The sequence below is a fragment of the Tasmannia lanceolata genome, unplaced genomic scaffold (assembly GCF_043159265.1).
Source record: "Tasmannia lanceolata isolate RefF3 unplaced genomic scaffold, GAP_Taslan_0.1 ptg000015l, whole genome shotgun sequence".
Classification (NCBI taxonomy): Eukaryota; Viridiplantae; Streptophyta; class Magnoliopsida; order Canellales; family Winteraceae; genus Tasmannia; species Tasmannia lanceolata.
The window spans coordinates 17,797,815-17,821,189 of NW_027518692.1; the positions used below are offsets into that span (position 1 = coordinate 17,797,815).

At 37.5% G+C, this 23,375-nt stretch overlaps 1 protein-coding gene across 1 annotated transcript; it reads right to left on the reverse strand.

The window, feature by feature from the left end:
• Positions 1-284: 284 nt before the first annotated feature.
• On the reverse strand, positions 285-6,710 carry LOC143893079 (beta-glucosidase 12-like). Its single transcript, XM_077398032.1, has 13 exons — positions 6,543-6,710; positions 6,277-6,340; positions 5,475-5,533; positions 5,317-5,392; positions 4,711-4,788; positions 4,536-4,623; positions 4,177-4,432; positions 3,430-3,545; positions 3,063-3,280; positions 2,893-2,924; positions 1,848-1,950; positions 1,629-1,737; positions 285-833 (listed from the first exon to the last, which is right to left on the reverse strand). The coding sequence occupies exons 1-13, from the start codon at positions 6,696-6,698 to the stop codon at positions 575-577; spliced, it is 1,614 nt and encodes a 537-aa protein (XP_077254147.1). The 5' UTR covers positions 6,699-6,710; the 3' UTR covers positions 285-574.
• Between the last annotated feature and the right edge of the window lie 16,665 nt (positions 6,711-23,375).

Below are 23,375 nucleotides of genomic sequence, written 5' to 3' on the forward strand. Positions count from 1 at the left end.
ACTACTCTTTTTACTCTACTAGAGGGTGTCCCAGGAAAGAAACAGGGAGAATATACCATTTTCCTTTTGAGAACTGTATAACTGATTATTGGACTCAAAATTAAGCCTCTGTTTGTTTGGATTTTGGTAACCGATTGTGAATCCAAAACTGATTATATGACTTAAATTTACGTTTAATTTTGAGTTTAATAATCAGTTTTGGACTCACAATGGGTTCTACAAACTACAAACAAAAAGCCTAATCCCGGTACTTCAAAATCAATTATCAAAATCCAAAATGAACATGGCCTAAATAAAATTATATAAAATTAATTACCACCACTGTCATCACAACAACATCAAGAGCAAAGATCAAACTTAAAGAAGCTAATTTTATTACAAGCAAAGAAGACATACGTCTGGAAACATGATGGCCCATGACGCATCTAGCCTTCATTTATTTGTCTAAAACACTAGGCAACTACTAAACACTAGCCTAGCCTACTACTAAAAAGATGGCTAATAACAAGCACATCCTAACACACACTTTTTTTTATTGCTTAGAAATACGATTTCCATCTCCCTTATTCGTTTCTCATTCAACTGAGAGCTTAAGAACTTTATCTGGTGCAACTAAGGCTCCTCCTGCTCGGACAAGAGGTGACTTTAGGATTTTTTTGTGTCCACCATTTTTAAGCAATTGTGAAAACCAGTAGGCAGATTTCTTTCTGACTCTGGTCAGGTCATTTTTATAGTCCACAAATATGAGACCAAATCGTACTGTGTAGCCTTCATTCCATTCAAAGTTATCTAAGATTGACCATGCAAAATATCCCCTCACGTCCACACCCTCACTGCAATTAAAAAAAAAAAGAAAAAAAAAGGAAAAGATAGAAAAAGGAATTAGTGTACAAAAAATCCTAAGAATCTCCAAAAATCATTAGTAATTATCCACAATGTCACTGAATAGGTGAAAATGGTGTGAAAGGGGTGGAAATATCATTTTCTTGTGTGCGTGCGCGCGAGTGTGTGTGTGAAGATTCCTTCTTAAGTCTTGAAGTTATCTCAGTTAGAGAATATTAGTTGAGGATAAACTATTTATTCCAAAAATATCAATTGTGTTTAGTTACAAATATGCAGCCCTCTTTAAGTATTTGTACCATTTACTCAAGCTAGTGAAGTTATATAATTTACTTTATTTAGATTACAAATTCGCTACATTTATCAAAATGGGGTCACCATTTTGAAGCTAGGTGTTAACTGGAGGGTGCCCTAGTCCTGATAAACCTTTCCACATCACTTTACTTTTCTGATGTGGGATCATTGCTTTTGCGTGGAACCCCCGACAATCTCTCCCTCCATGCGGGAACAACATGGGATTCGAGATTTTCGCCGAGGGATTTTCTATGTATTTTAGGGCAAACTAGAGTTGACACGCCTCAGTTCCCCTAGCTCTGATACCCCTTGTTGGGACCCTGGTAGAACTCATCCTTAAAAGCTAGCCTTAAAGGGGAGGGTGCCAAGTACTTTTAAGCCCTTACTTCACTTACTTCTCCAATGTGAGATTGTTGCTTTAGTGTGGAACCCCCAACATTATTCCCCCAATGCCCCCTGCATTAGATTGCAAAAATATACGCACACAGACTTACCAAATGGCTTGGTGAACGTATATAAGATGCTGACAGTAGAAGTCGACTCTCATAGTGTCATTTAGGGCTTGGATGAGTGGTAAGCTCTCGTCATTGACCTCATCCACTCCTGCAAAAATTGGAAGAGTGGGCAAAATAAAGCTAACTATGCTTATGCCCATGTTTAATACATATTGAAAGAAGAAAGAGATTGAGCTATAAAGGTATTTATCATCTTACCATTCTCTGTAATGTAGATGACAGGGTCGTTGTATTTTTCCTTGGTATAGGTCAAGAGGTCATATATTCCAAGTGGGTAAACGTAGAGCCAAGAAGAACCAGCCTGCAAAATTCAGCTTCTACTGAATATAGGAGTGAGAATAGGGGTGTAAACGAGCCGAGCCGAGCTTGGCCAGGCCCGGCTCGGCTCGTTAAGCTCAAAAGCTCGGCTCGGGCTCGGCTCGGCCAGGCTCGCGAGCCTTACCGAGCTCGGGTTATATTAAGTTCACACCCCTCATCTTCCCCGGACAGCCCTACTAGTGTAATTTGACTACTTTTTTTACACTATGAAGGGTGGTCCTAGTAACAAATGGGGTTCCAAAAATGAAGTGACATATTTTGCCCCCCCCTTTCACTCCCTGGACAACTCTTTTAATGTATATATTAATATATAATATATATATTAAAATATATTAAATTCTTAACGAGCCTTAACGAGCCGAGCCGAGCCAAGCCTGGCCTAAATCGAGCTCGGCTCGTTAAGCTTAACGAGCCTGGCGAGCCGGCTCGGCTCGGCTCGTTAAGGATTCGAGCCGAGCTTTTTTCAAGCTGAGCTCGAGCGAGCTTTCGAGCCCGAGCCAAAATTGACACCCTTAAGTGAGAACACCTAGGAAAAGAGGGTATTATATTGATATTTCCAACCCCTTTTTGTTTGTCTTTTCCTGACAATGATAAAAGGGGTGGAAATGTGGGGAATGGGGGTGGAAATACATTCAATTCTCTTCATGGATTGGGAAGAGAATTGATGGAGTAGGACCCACCATCTCCTCCCGAACCCAGGCATAGTGTGGGGTTCACCATTTAATATCTGTCGATGGTGTGGGGCACACCATCACCACACAAACACATGCACAGGGTGGGGCCCACCTTTTTCCATCATATTTTGACCATTTTACATCATATTTTGAGGGGGCGGGACCTCCATTTTACACCCTATTTTTTTATGGAATGGGCCCCACCATTTTATAACCAATGGGCTAGGACATAGTGCCCTTTGTAAACATACCTGGGGTCCAATGGGTATCCCATTCCTCACCGCTGTCACAGGAAAATAAATACTCAATCGCACGTACATAATTTCTAAGAATTTGTTCCTATTTTTGTTTTTTTTTTCCATGAGGTAAAAATAAAAAAGAAAAATGGTAGAACAAATACTAGCAAGGATTGGAACTTTGCCTGTGAGATTTGCCCGAGAATCGGTCGTGAAGCTTATGTTAAGCTTAACACTTTGTGGAATATCAGCTGCATACATTGTAGTGTAGTAATTTACTCCCACAAAATCATATGATCCTCTCAGCGAATCAGACTCCTCTTTAGTAAAATGCGGCAACCGATCTCCAGCATTGGCCCTCATGGAGTCTGGATATTCACCAAAGGTTGTGGGGTTCATATACCTAAGAACCATGAGAAACAACTTTAAGCAATTAAAGTACTAATCTTGTATTTATTTTTGTTAATGATCATCTGGAAAGGAGATAAGATCCCCTATCCTTGTTGATATGAGACTGTTATAGATTAGAGATTAGAGCTTCAATTGTCTTACCATCCATACATGAAGTCAACAGCTCGTTTAGCAGCATCAATATCGGCCGTGGAGTTGGAGTAAGGCAACTGCCAGTCGCAATTTAGGGTCATTCCAATAACACCCTTCTGGCATTCCTGTGATCAGAGTAGATCAAAACCGTTCAAATATGGTTTCTGCTAGGGGTGCAACTTGGGTCGTACCCAATCCCATTTTGGCTCAGGTTGGGTTGAGTTAGGCATTGGAAAAGCCAACCCAATTTAATTTCTGGTTAGGTTATGGTTGAGGCCTTAGGCAACCCTGCTGGATATTTTCAAAATATTTTATTCTTAAAATTTGAAAAATGAGTATTTTCAAAAAGACACTTCTGTTTTGTGAAATGGTATTCCATTCAAAGTAAAGACACTTTTTTTATGGGTAAGCTGGGGTTTAACACGGACCCGACCGATTTATTAGAAAAAGAGAAAGATATATGATACAGTAAAAGCACAAAACTATACCAAACTCGGAACATGCGAGAGGGGGAGAACCAAGGGTCAGCACATATGCACGACAAAAACTAAGCCTAAGAGATCTAAATGTTCAGTGCTTGTGAAGTACTCAATCAACTAATTTGGTAGCGGTATGATGGGCTCTTGGTGAGGGTCTTGGACAATTTTTTTTGTGAACTTCATGTCCTGAGTCTTGTGAACTTCCATTCAAAAGACACTTGTGTTACGAAAAGTTGTTATTTTAATTTTACATGTTTAAGAAGCCTTACTTAATTACCTGGTACCTCATCCTGTATAATTTTACGGTGGCTGCATGAGCAAGAAGAATGTGATGTGTCACGATATAAGGCTCGGTGCCGGAATCCCCAACAGCGCACTTTCCTGCTTCGTACTTGGAACATCGACCGGGCGCGAAAACGCCCATTGCATACCCCATGTTACTGTAAGTCCATGGCTCATTGAAGGTGATCCAATACTTAACCCGGTCTCCGAACTCATTAAAACAAATATTGGCAAAGTCGGAAAAATCTTGCCTGTAAAATAATGCAACCAACACATAATTAAGCTTATTGCCTCATGAATTGTGAAGGTCTTGTTTTATAAAAGAGTGAAGGTTTGGAGGGTTCTTATACTGACACTATGCTTTTGTTTAAAAAACCACCATATTCATCTTCGAGGTCTTGGGGAGAATCCCAGTGAAAGAGAGTTGCAAAGGGCTTCATGCCTGTGAATGAGAGTTAGATGAGAGAGAGAGAGAGAGAGAGAGAGAGAGAGAGAGAGAGAGAGAGAGAGAGAGAGAGAGAGAGATGACCTTTGCTTATGATCTCATTGATGAGATCGTTGTAGTATCTGATTCCGTCCTTGTTGATTCCCCCACGCAGATTTCCATCTGAAGGGTAAGAAATTGAAGAAACTCAACTTAATAACTGTTGCAAATTTTTTTTAGGAAATTATTTGTAGTGGCATTGGCACTTTATTAAATTTTTTGTTACTCACTGTTGATAACTTTTGGGAATTCTAATAGCTTAAAATAATTAAGAGATTTTATTTGATGTGTGTAATTTTCAAAAATTAATTTACAGCCCACTTCAGATGATGATCCGTTCATTTGCTAGGCCACAACATAAAAATGTTGTGTCCCCAACAAAATCATTTCCATGGGATGATCCTAACCCTCCGATCTACAGAGGTTTCCATAATGTGCAGTCCCTCTAAATTAAGATCAACAGATTATTTTCTTATAAATGGGTGATTTTTAAGTTTATCAATCATCTCGATTTTAAAATTTCGTACAACCGGAATATTGCCATTCTAGTCTCCCTTTTATTGGGACAAAGGCTTAGTTGAGTTGGGTTGAGTTGAGTTGTAGTCTCCCTTGTTTTGGGGTTTAAATTTCTTTTTATTTTCTCTCTCTTACGAGGCAATATTCTCGTCCAAGCAATGGAGAATCTGTAAGCATCCATTCCAATCGCTTTCAAAGCATCAACATCTTCCTGCAATTTTCATGATCAACAAGGAAAAAAAATCAGAAAACAAAAACAAAATATTGAATACGTAGAAGGAGTGACAAATAACCTGGTAACGATTGTAAGAGTCTATAGCTATGTCTCCATTGCTTCCGTCGGCTACCATCTCTGCCACATATAAACTCATATATATGTAAAATGAGAAACATAGTAACTTAAAGTATTAAGAACTGCATCAAAAAATGATTTTGACAATTGATTTTGAGTCCAGAAATGATTATGACTCGAATTTGAATGCCAAATTGTGTCCAATGATCAGTTTTTGACTCAAATCGATCCTCAACGTCCAAAACAAACAGGGCCCAAGTGTTGGTTGCCGAAACTATTCACCATTTTGCATAAAAAAAGAGGCCCGTATTGAAATATGGGTGTATACCCAAAATTAATTTGTGTTAGAGAGAGAGAGAGAGAGAGATTGCACTACATTCATTCTTACACTTGCATTGCACTTTCAGTGTGCCCTTCCCAGTAATATATTTTTATTAAGAGATGCTAGGAACACACGCCTTTAGAAGGATCCTAAGGAATGTTCCTAACATCCCTTCCCATTGCGTCACATGGCTAAATACAGAATCAGACTCAGTTCGTCTAGAGCTTATCTTGTATTATAATATTTTATCAAAAATTTCCATCTCTCCCATGTTAAGAAAACGTTATCTACTTTGAAAAACGTCGCAAATCTAAGAGGGGTATCTTGGAAAACCAAGACTGAAGAGTGTCTTGGTATGGGTTTTCCACATATTTATTACACAACCTTGCGTCCTCATAACATTTTCAATATTACACTCTGGCATGGCTTAGAGGCTTTAGAAAAGCTGTAGATGAAAAAGAAGCAAAGAAATTCTAGAGACCTGGGTACTGGTGTGTGAAATTGTCCCATACACTTTTGCCTTTATACTCAACACCTCCTTCTATCTGTAAAGAGATTGTAAGCCATGTAAAGTATAATATTTTTAGTAGATAAGAACATCTTAGTACTTCAGAGAAGAATGATATTTGTTCTCTGTTTCATTCGACGCAAAATGGGCGTAAAACAAATTTTACGTCCATTTTACGTGGAAAAACAGGCTTAAATTTTTCCCATTTTAGGTCGAAAAAGATACAGAGGGTGCAGGACCTGATAAGCCGAAGATGCACCCCCGAAAATGAAACCCTTAGGGAAGGTGCCTCGTCCAAGTGGAGGCATGCCATTACATTGCGCAGCCCCTTTGGCATGGGCCAAGGAGGCCACAAGAAGGAGAAGGCCGAGAAGGAATGATCTTCTAAGTGCCATGCAAGATAACAAGGTGTGGATGTGTTGGGATGAGCTCCCATGGCCACTATTTATATAGGAAAAAATATATTACATGTAAGGGTTAGGGTAAGATAGTAAGGGAATATATAGCTTTATTCCCTACCATACTACATCTCTTTTGATTGAAATAAAAATTCTTTACTTTTTGTCTTTAATGAAACATCCCAGTGCTTTACCAAAGGAAGGAGAGAGAGGTATTTGTAGCCATTACTTCAAAAACATCCACGGATTGAAATTAAAATTCTTTACAAAATGGTTAAGAAAAATGATATTTAAAGCCATTACTATCACGTCTAAGGGAATATATAGCTTTATTCCCTACCATAGTCGATCTTTTGATTGAAATAAAAATTCTTTACTTTTGTCTTTGATGAAACATCCCAGTGCTTTACCAAAGGAAGGAGAGAGAGGTATTTGTAGCCCTTACTTCAAAAACATCCCACTGATTGAAATTAAAATTCTTTACAAAATGGTTAAGAAAAATGATATTTAAACCCATTACTTCAAAACCTTTTGTTTGCCTTTTCTTGAAAATAACCACTTTTAGGGGGTGATGAAGAGGTAGAAGGAGGGGATGGTTTAGATGGGGTAGAGGCCATGGTGGAGCATACAATACAAGGGAGCCCCCATTGGTCCATCTCAAGAAAGTGCATTTATAAGGGCACAAAAAAAATAAGGAAATGTCGTCGACCACTATAAAATTAGGGCAATTATAAATTCGCACCCATGTAGGATGATTCACACCCCTTTTAACTTTAATTGAGGCAGACTTTTACAGTTTTTAACGTCAATTCACGTTAATAGGGGTGGGAATAATCCTACATGGGGTGTGAATATATTATTGCCCAAAAAATAAAGGAACAATAAATGCACTTTGTTGATAAGGACCAATAAGAGCACTCTTGTAACTGGTTTTGCAACGGCACACTTCAGTCTATCATGCCTCGTTTTAAATATATTAAAAATATTATTAATTCATAAAATTTGTTGGGGTTTTCTCTTCATAGGAGGTGTGACCCACTTGGTTTGGGTTAAAAACTATTTTGTCTCCCACCTGGCATGGAGAACAGACACTTGCTCTTTGTTTTGTTGAGGTCTTGTGGTGTGTTGATTACAACCATCTTTATTATTAAGAGACACCTACCCTCTTTCACATCTTTAAAACATTTCCCCCTTATTATTGATTCCCATTGCACAAAACCCTTTGGAAAGTTCTTAATAATTAAGAGACACCACCCTCTTTCACATCTTTATTATTAAGAGACATCTACCTCTTTCACATCTTTAAAACATTTCCCCCTTATTATTGATTCCCATTGCACAAAACCCTTTGGAAAGTTCTTAATAATTAAGAGGCACACTACAAGAAAAGGGACATTCACCGACGGTCATGACCGTTGGTGTATATACCAATGAATGTCGGTGTAACTTACAGCGACACTTTTAGTGAACGTCACGGATGCTACCGTGCCTAAATGTATATACCAACGTTTTTCAATAAACGTCGGTGATACCATTTATACCGGCGTTTATGAATGTCGTTATAAATAAAAATCAAACGTTGCTGTTAAGGTAATCGCCGACGTTTTAAGAAACCGTCGGTGTATATAATATTACACCGACGGTCACGACCGTCGTTAAATCCCAAGTGGGCCTTTGGATACGTATATTTACCGTCGTTTTTGGAGCGTTGGTAAGTACACCGACGGTTACTGACCATTGGTGAATATGCTATTCAACGACGGTTTTGGAGCGTCGGTGATAAGACTGACACTCACAAAACGTCGTTGAATAGGATATGGCTGCACTTTCATTGTTGAAATCACCGACGGTCCTGACCGTAGCTAAATATAGATAAATATTTTTTTTTTAAAATCCCTTTATTTTGAATTTGTCCATCAAATGGAGATACAACCTGTAACATGTACATAGGGCTCCTATTATACAATCTCACACTACAAAGGCATTGAAACAAACCATCTTTACAAATTATAATTATATAACAAACTAAATTTACAAGCAAGGACAATATATTGAAGATTGTAAACAAGCTAAAGTTACAAGCAAAGATTGTAAAAAAGAAGAAAACCATATAAATTATCACACTGGCGTGGAACATGGATAAATACAATAGCTTATAGTTGTTCGATCTTGTGCAACCATTCAAATGGGAATCCGCCAATCGTCATGAATGTCAAGAATGAAGATATAAATATGAGCATTGACCCTCTCTCCTGAAAAAATAAAAACCAATCAAAATTATATGAGCTAACATATTCATCCTTGTTTTCTTGAGTTGTAGGTGATTTTCTATAGCATGATATAATATGCTTGTGTTTTCATTTCAAGGGGATTAAGTTTTCAAAACTTACAGATGTGGAACTAAAATTTAGACGTAAAAACAAGTTTTCTTAAAGCATAAGTAAAATACCAAAATACTCATAATGACTGTTTAGAAAACGAAACCAAAATAAGGATCATTTGGTGAATCATTTTCTAAAAATTTAAAAAAATTCTATCATTATAACTTTGTAAACTAGAAACATAAAACAAATGCCTTAATAAATCCCACCTGAATTGACCCAAAACTGTAGCCAATGTTAGTGTATATGGTGCCAATGCACAGAGATATTGCGATGCAAATTGCAAGATGTAGCCAATAGTAGCCTAGGTCCCTGTACATGTTCACAAAGGATCTTTTGGTGAGGACAACGCATTGAGTAAGGAAACTAGCTTGGATTTCGTTCATCTCCAAAGATCCTCCTTCCTACAAATCAAATGGGCCTTTGGAAGCATGTCATTAGCACAAATATAATTAGACCAAAGTCATAAAAAGTTGTCTAAAACAGCAAACAACTTGTTCGACCAAGCCAAGTCTAGGAAAACCTTAGCCGGGTCGACTTGCTTACGCATCAACAAGTTATGAATTGACCCATGGGCTTTTAGAATACTAGTAGGTTCAACTATAGGGCTTACCATTTTACATATCTCGTGTCTTGATACTTGTTTTTTTTTTTGATGGGTATGTCTTGGTACTTGTTTATAAGTGATGGATGACTTGTATGACTTCACAAGAATGTCAATTGCTTTCCCTATCCCTTGCTCAATGTCCTAATAAAAAACAAGGATTTGAATAGGATTTCTTTAAGAGATGATAATAGCTACTAAAACATGAGTTTTTATATGATGAAGAGCCGTATAAAGCAGTATTGGAGATCCCATCCTTCATATTTGATCCAACAGCAACTCACTTTTTGCCTCAAAAAGTGAGCTGCTGTTGGATCAAAATATCAAGGATGGGATCTCCAACGTACTCCAATACTGCTTTATACGGCTCTTCATCATATAAAAACTCAATCCTAAAACATAAATATGTGAAAGAAAAAAGCCTCCTCACCTGATCGAAGTCTTTATTGATTGTTCTAAGGTAGTGATCACAAGGGCTCCTCAGTAATGGACATGCGAAGCCATTCAATGCTGATTTTATGAATATGTGGGCATAGAGACACTGATTTTAAAGTTAATATTTAAGAGAAATTATATGATGAAGGGCCATATAAACAAGTATCCATCATCCCATCCTTGATAACAGCAGCTCACTTTTTTAGGAGCTGCTGTTGGATCAAATATCAAGGGTGGTACTTCCGTCGTACCACCTTTACGTGTTTATACAGCCTTTCATCATATAATTCCTCACTATTTAAATAGGTTCAAAATGTTTGATATCAGTAGCTTTTAAACATTAAAACGACGACATAACTTTGAATTCTATGCCCAGCATTGCATCAACCAAGAATCAAATAGAATGTTGAACATTAATATTATTTTATTTGGAAATTCAAAGTGTTCACAGATTTTAGCACTAACAGCATGATACTAATGTTGCACAGCCCATGTTTTATACCTAAAATCATATTTGTCCGCATTACTCAAAGTGTCACATAAAACATACAATTTGCCCGAATTGAAATGAATTACACTTTCATGATTGTTAATGGTTTTAATGATAATCTTTTACCATCTATAGTTGGAGATGAGTTTGAACTGTAGGTAAATTAATAAGGTCGGATTCTTGCAAAAATATGACAGGTGGGAATGCTTAAGGTCGGATTCTAGCAAAGCAACACTCCCATGTGCAAATATATGACAGTTGGGAATGGTTAAGGTCGGATTCTTGTAAAGCAACACTCCCATGTGCAAATGGGGACATTGTAGACACATCACCAACTGGACCCATGATCCCTAGCATACAAATTCAAGCACTTTATACCATGCAAATGTTTCAATTACCATATAATTTTAACTGGTTACCTAACAATTTGCCACATCATGGAAAAAGCTTACTTGCTGAAAAATTTGAAGTAAAATGTTAACCAGCCATCATATAAAGTGATAGTAACATACTTGAGACAATTCCTCCAGAAGGAGAGAAGGACTGCACCATACTTTCATGAAAGATATAGAGAACACCATAGGAATAGAAAATTTAAAAAACAAAAACCAAATCATGATGCTAAAATTCAAAATAGATAACAGAAATAGGAGATTTTTGCATACCAATTCGGCAATTACAAATAAACCCCACCATGCTTAACCCCATGGACGGTTATCTCCCTCAAGGGTCTTTTCTTCATCTTGGCGCCACCCACCACCAGATTATGCATATCATAAATGTAGATGTACAATTAGATAGCATCTTGAATACACTTATAGATGAACAATTACTGAAGAGACAAAAGATCATATCAATAGTGTTTCCACATCCTAATAAATAGAAGGAAAGAGGCAACAAATAGCAAAAAGAACTCACGATTTCCATTATGTAGATCCAAAGGATCACTTTTCTCTTGATCCAAAGCTCTCCCATGACCTCTAGTACCCAGTGCAAAGCAAAACCCAAATCAAATAAACCATAGAAGCATAGAAGGAAAGAGGCAACAAAAAAAAAAAAAGAATGCATGAAAGAATGATGTAGTGTGAGTGTTTCCAACTTGACGATCATTCACATGGGGCGACCAAAAGAATGCATGAAAGAATGATGAGAAAATTAATCCATAAAATAAAATGAGACACAATATATGAAAATTTATGTAGAAAAACCAAATCATCACAGCACTTGATCTTCCATAGAAAATTAATCCATTTTAGTCCCAAACTTGGGAGAGGAACCTGATAAAAAAAACATGAAAAAAAATACAATGATAACACATGCTATTCCATAGAAGAATATGTTATTCCTAGAAAGAAGGTATTGTCGCGACAAAAAGGTGCATTTTAGATATAAATTAATATGAGGTTAAAATGTTTTGTAACTAAAGAAAGAGTCCAAGTTCTAATAGACCATTGCATAGGTCTTCCTTAGCTGTCAATAAATTGATTTTCATCTGGCACATTTTTCTCTCTCAGAAGCTTGCACTCGTGATTGCAGCTGACAAATTTTATTTAGTGTTTGATTACCCTAGATGCTTCAAAGTTGAGACTGTCAATGGGATGGGTACATGTGAAGGTTAGAAATTCTACATTCAGGCATGGCCCAAGATAAAAATTTAAGACCCAAGCCTCACCCAAGATAGCCCAAGTGGCTCTAAGACTTGTATGCCTTGGTCCTTGGCCTTGTAACATATGTTCTAAAATCTGTTCACATGGGGACCACAACCTTTACAAAGACGAAAAATAAGCAAGCTCAAAGAAGCACAGCCTTTACATAATATTACACATCTCAAGCCCCTACTCCCTAGAAAACCAATCGATCAGTGACGTAGTTACCTCTCTAAGCAAATGGGATGTTTTAATGACCACAAGAGCCACCAAAGGATCTGATTAAAGTGAGGGACTAAAATTAAGATGGCAACTACTTGTGTCATGCCCAACTAATTACATGCAAGTGATTAGCTTACGCATACATGTGAGATATTGTCTAATAACTTTGGCCTCCACACTTGTAGCATCCGGCAATCAACACAGCAACAGGCAAAGAAATTTTTTAGAAACTGCAAAACTGTCTACATAATTGGTTCCAAAAGGACCCGGATTGCAAGGAAGATATATAGCCTCTTAAGCCTCTTCTCTCCATCACTCAAAAACTCAAATCACGGAGATTCGAACAAAAAACACACGGTGAAGAAATGGAGATAAAAATGGAAAAAATGCCATGGAATTACATAATTAGATAAAAATTAAACCCAGCTGTTTTTCTACTTTCATATCAGGCACTTTTTGCTCATGGTTTTCTACTCTCTGAAGGCCTCTTGAGAAGCCACTACTAATCATTTCTAAAACAATTGTAACCATCATTAGCAAATCATCAGATTTAACTTCTAAATTGTGTGCATATATAAGATATAAGCAAAAAATTTGTAGATGCATCCAAAGATACCGTTAAACTTTTCTGGACAGACAACTACTGAAACATAAATGAATGGATTCTTTTTCAATTATGTTTTGCACACGTATAGAAAAACCTTTGGGGGACAACAATATAGATGCATTTGGTAGTTAATAATGGCTTTTAAGATAAGCTAGCAGAAATGAAGTAATTAGTTGGCTAAAGTAATAATCTATTACCTTGCATAGAAAAGATTGCTTCGCTTAAAATTGGAAATAGCTATATATGATGGGAAACACCTACAGGGAAGAAGAAACATTGTCAGTGATCATTGGAAAACAGAGATAAGAGCTTCTTTGAAGTTAAATGAAAAAAAAAAAAAAAACACACACACACACACACACAAGGATGTTACCCTACAGGGAAGAAGAAATATTGTCCACCGGAAAACAGTCTGCAGTTCAATGTTTCTAATCAGTGGTCACATCAGTTTAGTCGTTTTGACACATCGGCTTTGTAGTTTTACATCGTAGTTTTGTTGTTTTTACATATTACTGAAATTTTAGTCCAACTGGAGGATAGTGTGCTGTTCAGCTGAGATGTAGATGATCTCTGTAACTATAGGCAATGAAGTTTCACCTTTTTTTTCCTGCTGCAATTGATCCGTGAGTTATGGATCTGTTCTGTTCAGAAACAGAATTTGTATCCTGCTCCTTCCACATCTTTTGAGAAGATTGATGACCTATGTCTTGGGTTTTCTGGTTTCTCCACTACTCCATTCCATTGAAAACAGATCTGGATGAATCTTGAGCAGAACAAGTCTTTTGACAAATTTTAGTTCATCTCCTCTTCAAAACGAAATCATCACAGCACTTGATCTTCCTATAACTTACAATTCAAGAACCGGAAAGATTAGTTATGTCGGTTCTGATAATCAAAGTTCAAACCAGATTCCAACAACGTTAGACCTACTGCTGCTCATATCCGATTTTAATTTCTGTTGAATTTAGTGAAACCGAGCACCACTCAAGCTATTCTCAGTTTCTGCTTGTCTTTAGTTGGATTTCAAATCCAAAATTCTATTTTTCTGCGAGAACCTTGTTATAGTTATGATCTAAGTTGAGTTGAGCCTTGAATATCATTTTTTATGTAGCTGATTTGGACTTGATCTCGGAACAATTGGGCATGGATCTACCTGCTGCAACTCCCCTCCACTGACCGCAACCTACTGATTTTAACTTAGTTATATACTCAAGTGAGAGCAAACTTGTAGCATATTTCTATCATAAGAAGCTGCTAAGTTTTCAAGGTTAATTAGTTTTGAGACATCTTAGTTCACTTGAACTGTTCCCATCTGAATTATAGGCATGCATAATTATTTTCAGTATGCAATAACTGCTCATGTTAGCCATTAATATTAGAATCATTTGAGAGCAGACTTTTGTGCAATAACTGCTCATGTTGTTTATCTGAGCAACCAGCCCAAGAACAGTTCAAAGAACTTCACCAGCAGAGAGTTCAGTTCATTTGTGACAAAAATGAACTAGCAAGCTGCCCTAGCAACTCCTTCATACCAGAAGTATACTTGCTTGTTGATCTTTGGCACACAGTTTTGAAATGGTTCTAGGAAATTACATATCATAGACGATTTTTTGAATCACTCGAGCAAATGTTGAATGAGATGCTAGTTGAAATCCAAAGCTGACATCAGAAATATGATCAGTTGGATACACAACTAAACTAGTTGAATAAACTTGTGTTTCAAGAAAGGGAGCAGAACGAGTATGGATTAAATGTCACGAGTTGAGAAAGACAAGGAGAACAGTCCATAGGCAACCTTCTAGTCATGATGATACAAGGTGCAATTCCAGCTGCTTCGACAGTAATTACAGCAGTTAGACATCTAGCTAAGTGCAACGAATGCACTACTCTTGGCCATGACTTTAGAGACTTTCCAAAACAAGGGCAATTAGTGCATATGCAAGAAGAAATTGACCATGTTGATGAGGACGACTGACAGTCAGAAGAAACTGAGGATTGCTATGATGAGGGAGAAGACACTATCATGTTGGAAAAAGATGAAGATGGTATTGAGAGTGATAAGCTTGATGTTAGTGAGAATAAGGTTGTGGAAGAGATTGGCGACAGTTATGATGTTGAGGAAGAAGAATATATTGAGAACAAAGGAGATGTTGACCTACTGAGCACGGAAATGTTTACTAGCCTAGAAGTAGAAATTGAAAAGCAAGAAGTGGAAGAAGAGATTGGGATTCTACAGGGAAGTAATATTTCCTTTGCCATAGTTGCAACAGAACCGATTGCAGACATTCACAGCTACGCAACCAAGTCTCGCTGACTTTTATGATGAGTTTATGAGTTATTCCTGACTGGTTTGCATTGTGGACTCCTGCTCATTACAATAGTCAATATTACATTAGTTTACAGTTGAATGTTTTTCAACACAAACTACAACACAGAACCTTGATTGCAACTAGGTGAAAGGGTTAAAATCCAAGAGAAAGGCAAGGACACTTGCCTGCAATTCCCTTTCTTCGAAAATACAACAGTAGAAAATTCTACTTCCGGCCAAAAGTTTCTCCCTCTACAGCATCCCAAATCTGATTTAAAATTTCAAAACGACAAAGCTTCTCTGAAATGAAGGTGCTAAGGCTTTATATAGGTAGCCTTTCATAGCTAACACTCACCTAACAAAACTAAAAGAAAAAGAACATAAGTACATACCCTATAAGCATCAATTAACAAGAGGGTGGAAAAAAATAACTGTAAGCCCAATGGTTTCCACCTTGGCATTCTCATCTTATTTTGATGATTCCAATACACAAGTGATTTATGATCACTAATGTGTTTGATTGTCTAAGTTGTAGATCACATTGGTGCTAAGACAACATTGCTTGGATTGAGGCCAAGAAGATCTCATTGGACCACATCATGAAGGCCAAAGACATCGAAGTCCAAGACAAATGAAGACTTGAAGAATCCATTGAAGATCAAAGTTATATTAGATTGTATTAAGATCCAATCCTAGTTTAGGATTTTGAAAGGCATAATTAAGTAATTAAACACACACCCTAAATATATAAGTGATTGTCTTTGTGGTGTTCCAACTATGTGGAACCCTCATAACAATCCCAAGTTGGTGTAAAATTGGAAGCCCAAAAACATAAGTGAAAATTTGCATGAAATAGGCTTCTCGGAACTCCGAGAAATATTCTCGGAACTCCGAGAAATGGTCCAGTAGCCTTTTTTCATCTTCTGTGTGTATTCTCGGAACTCCGAGATTTTTTCTCAGAACTCCGAGATTTTTTCTCGGAACTCCGAGAACACTACAACGGTCTGATTTTTAGCCGTTGCAATTTTTCTTGGAATTACAACAATGCCATTGAACGGTCATATTTTGGTTTTCCTATATATATGGGCATTCCAAACATTCAAACAATCAATCCTAACACTCTAAAACTTCATTTGAACATCCAAAGAGTGAATCAAACTTGATTATGCCTCTCATCCTCTAAGATTAGGATTTGGATCTATAGGCTCAATTTGTACATCTTCTACAGTTTGTAAACCCTTGTGAGGGATTTTTTGTTCTTTCTTTCTTAGTCAAGAACTTGTATCGGGCGAGTGTTCGGAGAAGCGTAGCCCACTCTCCGTGGTGAAGATTGCCACCAAGGTTAAAGGTAATCGGAATTTGTAATCGGCACCGATCTTCGCCGAAGTTAAGAAGATCACATAGTGAAGCCATCAACGGGTTTGGTTGGTGGAGTGGAGTAGGCCTCACGTTTGGAGGACCGAACCACTTTAAATCTCGGGTGCAATCTCTCTTACTCTTGCTCTTTATTTTGCATTTGCACTTTAGATTTAACTTGTGTGCTTGAACTTTACTGTTGATCTCTTAATTTCCAAAATTGAGTTTGAGTTTTCAAAAGAGTTAAAACTTGTTAGCAACCTAATTTCTCACTCCTCATAAGTTGCCGTACTCGGGACCACCCTTGGAATTTCAATAACAGAAAATAAACCCTTGCAATCTTAGGTTCGAAAAAAACAATCAAGGATCTATTCCACTTCCATTATCCTCCATAACAACAAAGGAACCAAAAAAATTAAACATGAATCCATTCCACTAATACCAAAACCCTAATAGCATAACTCAAATGAAAGAAAGAAAAAAGAATTTATGCAAGAAAAGAGAAAAGAACACAAACCAAAGTTACAGAGAAGAAAGGAAAAATACCTAAAACTGTTTGCGTGGCCGTCGATCACCTCTCTAAAATCGTAGATGTCCCCTTCCGAAGATTGCAGAGAAGCTTTTATAACCAAAGAAAGGGATAATGAATAAACAAGAAAAGAAAAAAAAGGGTTAGGGCAAGAAATCCAACTGCTATGCCTAAATCTTGAAACAAAGGAAAGGGAAAACACTTATCCCCATTGAACCAGTGGATGAGGAGAGTGAAAATCAGAAATTATACCCTAATAAATGGTGGGAGATGAAAGGGAAATGAAGAAACAGGGTTACGGCTCTGTGTTCAAAGGGAAGCTTCCCAGTGAAGTCACTGTTGAATGTTGTTCTCCTAGACCCAATGTACATGTGGGGTGTTGCTGTGGTGATCAGTTCAGTACCTCATCTTGTTAGCTCCAAGTGACCATTCTAAATGTAGTATGATCCTGGACATATGATCGTAGCCCTAGAACAAAAAAAAAAGCCTTTCTCATGCATTATTCCAGAAAATTTCAATCATTGAGAGTTGGAGATCATATAGATACAGGTAGAATCTCATATTCCCTATTTTATAAACACCGAAATCTTCCTCTTCTTATAATCGACCTTAAATGCATTAACAGAAACCCTATCTTGAAACTATATATACCCTTAAAATCGAACAGAATGCATTAAACTAAACCCTAGATTGAATAGAAATAAATCAAAAAAGGGGCTGAACAAAAAAAAATCCGTACCTTTCTTCTTCTTCTTCTTGAACAAAAACAATCCGTACCTTTCTTCTTCTTCTTCTTCTTCTTCTTCTTCTTCTTCTTCTTCCTGTTACTCCTTTCTAATGGGAAAAGTCAGAGCAGAGGTTGAAATGCAATCTTTCTTTGAACCTAAACGGATGAAGATTAGGGTTTTTTTCTCCAGCTAATGGTCTGAAATGGATCAAAGAGAAACCTAGAGAAGGGTTGGTGGAGAGATTTCTAAAGATTTCCAATCCATTTGTTATTGATCGAGATGCAAATCGAGTTTCCTCGAGGGTTTTTTTTTTGCACGAAAGTGAGGTTTCGATTTAGAAGGCGAAATATGGGTTTTGCTCGAGGGTTTTGTTCCGAAAAGGATAGAAATTTTTAGAAAGCGCGGGGTCGGGAAACCTACGGCGCGAGTTTACCTTTTCATGAGTCACCGACGCTTGGGCTAAAATGACGGTATTTCTTATATTCAGAGACGTTTCTTGAACGTCACAAAAAATAAAAGGATTTATCCGATTAATTACCGATGTTTTACATAGAAAATGTCGGCAAATACTTACTTTTAGTGGCGTTTGTGAAACGTCGGTAAGTAGATACGACACAATTTTTGGGTGGTATAAGTTACTGGCGCGGGGAGTACTCTTTCACCATCGTTCTATGTTATAAACGTCGGTGCATAAATAATTTTAGGGGCATTTTTTTTAACGTCGGTAAAGGAACATCGCTAATTAGCATTATTCTTGTAGTGTTTATACAAGGTAAGCAGTAGTTTATAGTGTCTATAAGTGGTTTATATAGGCTTATGAGTGGTTTAGAGTGTTTACAACTGGTTTATATAGGGTAAACAGTGGTTTATCTAAGCCTATCAGTGGTTTAGAATGTTTATAAGTGGTTTATATAGGCTTATTAGTGGTTTCGAGTGTTTATACATGGTTTATACAGGGTAAGAAGTAGTTTATAGTGTTTAGAAGTAGTTTATATACGGTAAGCAGTGGTTTAGAGTGTTTACAAGTGGTTTATATAGGGTAAACAAATAGAAGCTTAGCAATGGTTTAGAGTGTTTATAAGTGGTTTATATAGGCTTATCAGTGTTTTAGAGTGTTTATAAGTTGTTTATACGGAATAAGCAGTAGTTTATATGTTTATAAGTGGTATAGGGTAAGTAGTGGTTTAGAGTGTTTACAAGTGGTTTATATAGGGTAAACAATGGTTTAGAGTGTTCATAAGTATTTTATATAAGCCTAGCAGTGGTTTAGATGATTTATAAGTGTATAAAATATGGTAAACAATGGTTTAGAGTGTTTATAAGTTGTTTATATAAGCCTAACAGTGGTTTAGATAGTTTATAACTGGTTTATATAGGCTTAACAGTGGTTTAGAGTGTTTATAAGTTGTTTATACAGTATAAGCAGTGGTTTATATAGGGGTAAGCAGTAGTTTAGAGTATTTACAAGTGGTTTATATAGGGTAAACAATTGTTTAGAGTGTTTATAAGTTGTTTATACAGTGTAAGCACTGGGTTAGAGTGTTTATAAGTGGTTCATGTAAGCCTAGCAGCGGTTTAGAGTGTTTATAAGTGGTTTATAGTATTTATAAGTGGTTTATATAGGCTTAACATTGATTTAGAGTGTTTATAAGTTCTTTATACAGTGTAAGCAGTGGTTTATAGTGTTTCTAAGTGGTCTATATAAGGGTAAGCAGTGGTTTAGAGTTTTTACAAGTGGTTCATATATGGTAAACAGTGGTTTAGAGTGTTTATAAGTTGTTTATACAGTCTAAGTAGTGATTTATATAGGGGTAAGTAGTGGTTTAGAGTATTTATAAGTGGTTTATATAGGGTAAACAGTTGTTTAGAGTGTTTATAAGTTGTTTATACAGTGTAAGCACTGGGTTAGAGTGTTTATAAGTGGTTCATGTAAGCCTAGCAACGGTTTATAGTGTTTATAAGTGGTTTATATAAGCCTAACAGTGGTTTATAGTGTTTATAAGCGGTTTATATAGGTTTAACAGTGGTTTAGAGTGTTTATAAGTTGTTTATACAATGTAAGCAGTGGTTTATAGTGTTTGTAAGTGGTTTATATAGGGGTAAGCAGTGATTTAGAGTTTTTACAAGTGGTTCATATAGGGTAAACAGTGATTTAGAGTGTTTATAAGTTGTTTATACAGTGTAAGCAGTGGTTTATATAAGGGTAAGCAGTGGTTTAGAGTATTTACAAGTGGTTTATATAGGGTAAACAGTTGTTTAGAGTGTTTATAAGTTGTTTATACAGTGTAAGCAGTGATTTAGAGTGTTTATAAGTGATTTATGTAAGCCTACCAGCAGTTTATAGTGTTTATAAGTGATTTATATAGGGTAAGCAGTGGTTTGGAGTATTTACAAGTGATTTATATAGGGTAAACAGTGGTTTATAGTGTTTATAAGTGTTTTATATAAGCGTAGGAGTGGTTTAGTGTGTTTACAAGTGTTTAATATAGGGTAATCAGTGGCTTAAAGTGTTTATAAGTGCTTTATATAAGCCTATCAGTGGTTTAGAGTGTTTATAAGTGATTTATATAGACTTAGCAGTGGTTTTAGAGTGTTTATAAGTTGTTTATTTAGGATTACCAATGGTTTAGAGTGTTTATAAGTGGTTTATATTGGCTTAACAGTGGTTTATAGTATTTATAAGTGGTTTATATAGGGTAAGCAATGGCTCATATTTCCTTGTCATGACTTAGTTGTGGTCTAGAGTGTTTAAAAGTGGCCCGAATTGTCTTAGTAGTGGTTTATGTTGTTTTATGGAGACTTAGTAGTGGTTGAAGTTGTGCATAATTCTAAAATGGCTGCTTTACTTGTTAATTGGAATGGTTTTTTTTTTCAATTGGTTATTTTGACAATGGTTTAATTTTGTATAAACAGAAGAACGGTAGAACGAAAGGCTTCTTTTATCTTACACGTTGACGACTTTGTAAAGGATGAGGTATCATTTGAATACGTCGGCGGGAAGAAGTTGTCAGTAATTGTGGGTCGGAAAATAATATTTAGAGAATTTGACACTCTAATTCACAGCAAAATTGTGACTAATCGAAGTAATGTTTCTTTATCTATCAAGTGTCGATATATTTTAGACCCATATCATATCATCTTATACGATATTCGAGATGATAACGACCTGGTGATGATGCTTTTTTATAGTACGGTTATTAATTCTCTGGGCTTGTATGTAACTAAATAGTACAATTTTAGAGGAAACAATTCTCCTGACCCTAAGAATGTCGGTCTGCTGTATCGGTGTGGAGATCCTCCTGATGAAGGAAGATGTTGTGATGGATATACGAGTCATAGGTAAAATAGTTTATTGTTTACAATTCATTCGTGAAATTGCCTTCCCTTTATTCTTACTCACCTTTGCGCAGATGTCACGCCAACTTAAGTGAAGTTTATGAAGATCCTATTTATTACCGGAATGTTGGTCTCGCAACGATCTCTACCTCATTTGCAGACGCTTCGAGGCTGAAAATTAATTCTGTCCCTGCATCACCGAGTCCATCGGCCGTTGCTCAAAAAGGAAAAAAAAGAAGGCATAGCGGTAGTCATAACATACATCAGTAAATTATAGTAGAGAGCAATTGTTGAGTGCTATTCATATTCCTTCATTTCATTTCTGTATCAATTATTTTATCTCTAATTGCTACCCGATGTGCAGCTACGAAGTGGACTTGAATCAGGATTTTGATGATCCCAATTTTAATGAGATCGACGCCACTGAGACCGAGTTTGAGACAACCCACCCAGGCCAATACGATGCGGAGTTGTCTAGGGATTTTGGAGGTGATGTTCATGCTAATGATTTGATTTGACCGAACGATGGCAGTAATAACGATGATGATGACTTTGGTGATGATGAAGAGGACTTCAGTGACGATGATGACATGGGTGATGAGCAGGATGAACCTACTAATTATCTAGGCGATGCTTTGGGAAATACCTATGCAAGGCAGCCGATGGAAGCGGATGAAATGGTAGTAAGGGCTGATGAAGTAAATGAGATTGTGGGACTTGAGGAGTTCACGGTTGGGGCAATGTTCCCAAATCTTAAAGTCTTTCAGAAGAAAGTCAGAGAGTACGCAATCCGGCATCATTTTGTGTTTGTCCCACAGGAGACAAATCCCACAAAGTAGGGCGTTAGATGCAAGGAGCGTAGTTGCTCGTGGCGTATCACAGGGAGCACTTACACAGATTATGTTAACGTAAAAACATTTACCCCCCAGCACATGCTCAGGCACAATGAAAGGGAACGATCATCCCATGGCCACCTACAATAGTATCAATGACCCTAGCAGGTTGGAGACGTCGTTCTTCTCTGCGAGGGCTTCTAGGTGGGGGAGATCTCTTTGGACTGTCCGCAGCAGGAGGTCGCTGAGGGCTTTTTCGTTTTGAAGGGCTATGTGTGTGAGGTTCCTTTTTGGGGCGCCCTCCTCCTTTGACATAATCTTTGAGATATCCTCTTTGTATAAGGTTTTCGATCTCTTCCTTGAGATGACGGCATTCATTTGTGTCAAGGCCATGGTCTTGGTGAAACCGACAATATTTCGACTTATTTCTCTTGTCCCAGGGTGTCTGCAACTTTGAGGCCATGTGAAGAACCGTTCTCCTTGGATGGCAGTTAAGATCCGCTCCCTCCTTGCGTTAAGGGGCGTGTACTCTTCTTCCCTGCGGAGCAGGCTTCTTTCCCTACGGGGTTGCCTCTAGTCGCGATGGAGCTTTGGAGCCAACCTCGACCCATTCTTATCTTCATTCTGACTCTTCTCTTTTCATCATTCTGGCCACCTAGGTTCAAGTTTAGGGCAGCTAGAGTTTCTTCAGCTGTGATGAATTTTTCAGCCTGGGCGACCAGGTCAGCTAGGGTGGAAGGAGTCTTCTTGGCTATGGAGAGCCTGAAGTCCGCAGACCTCATTCCCGTCAATAAGGCATTCATTGCGGCTGATGGATCCAGATTTGGGACCTGAAGGGCTTCCCTGTTAAATTGGCTGATGTAATCCTTCAAAGATTCACCTTTATCTTGTTTCACTGCCATTAGGGATGCATCATTTCTCCGTTGCCTTCTGTTGCTGGTGAAGTGGCGAGCAAGATTGTCTCCAAACTCCTCAAAGGAACTAATAGACCCAGGCTGGAGTCCGGAGTACCAATCGTGAGCGGCTCCAGTAAGAGTCGCCAGGAAGACTCTGCAAAGGAATCCAACTGAAGCTCCTTGCAAGACCATCAATGTTCTAAAAGTCTCCAGGTGATCGATTGGATCTATGGTTCCATCGTATTGGGGTAGTTGTTGCATTTTGAATCCGCACGGCGCAGAGGCACCGAGAACCTCTTCTGT

What these genes read in the sequence shown, in the direction of transcription:
- LOC143893079 (XM_077398032.1), bottom strand. Translation starts at nt 6,698, where the DNA reads ATGGCACTTAGAAGATCATTCCTTCTCGGCCTTCTCCTTCTTGTGGCC. An exon ending in ACTCTTACAATCGTTACCAG is followed by an intron (nt 5,393 to 5,474) that starts GTTATTTGTCAC and finishes TGAAAATTGCAG; the next exon opens with GAAGATGTTGATGCTTTGAA. An exon ending in TATACAGGATGAGGTACCAG is followed by an intron (nt 3,546 to 4,176) that starts GTAATTAAGTAA and finishes CTCTGATCACAG; the next exon opens with GAATGCCAGAAGGGTGTTAT.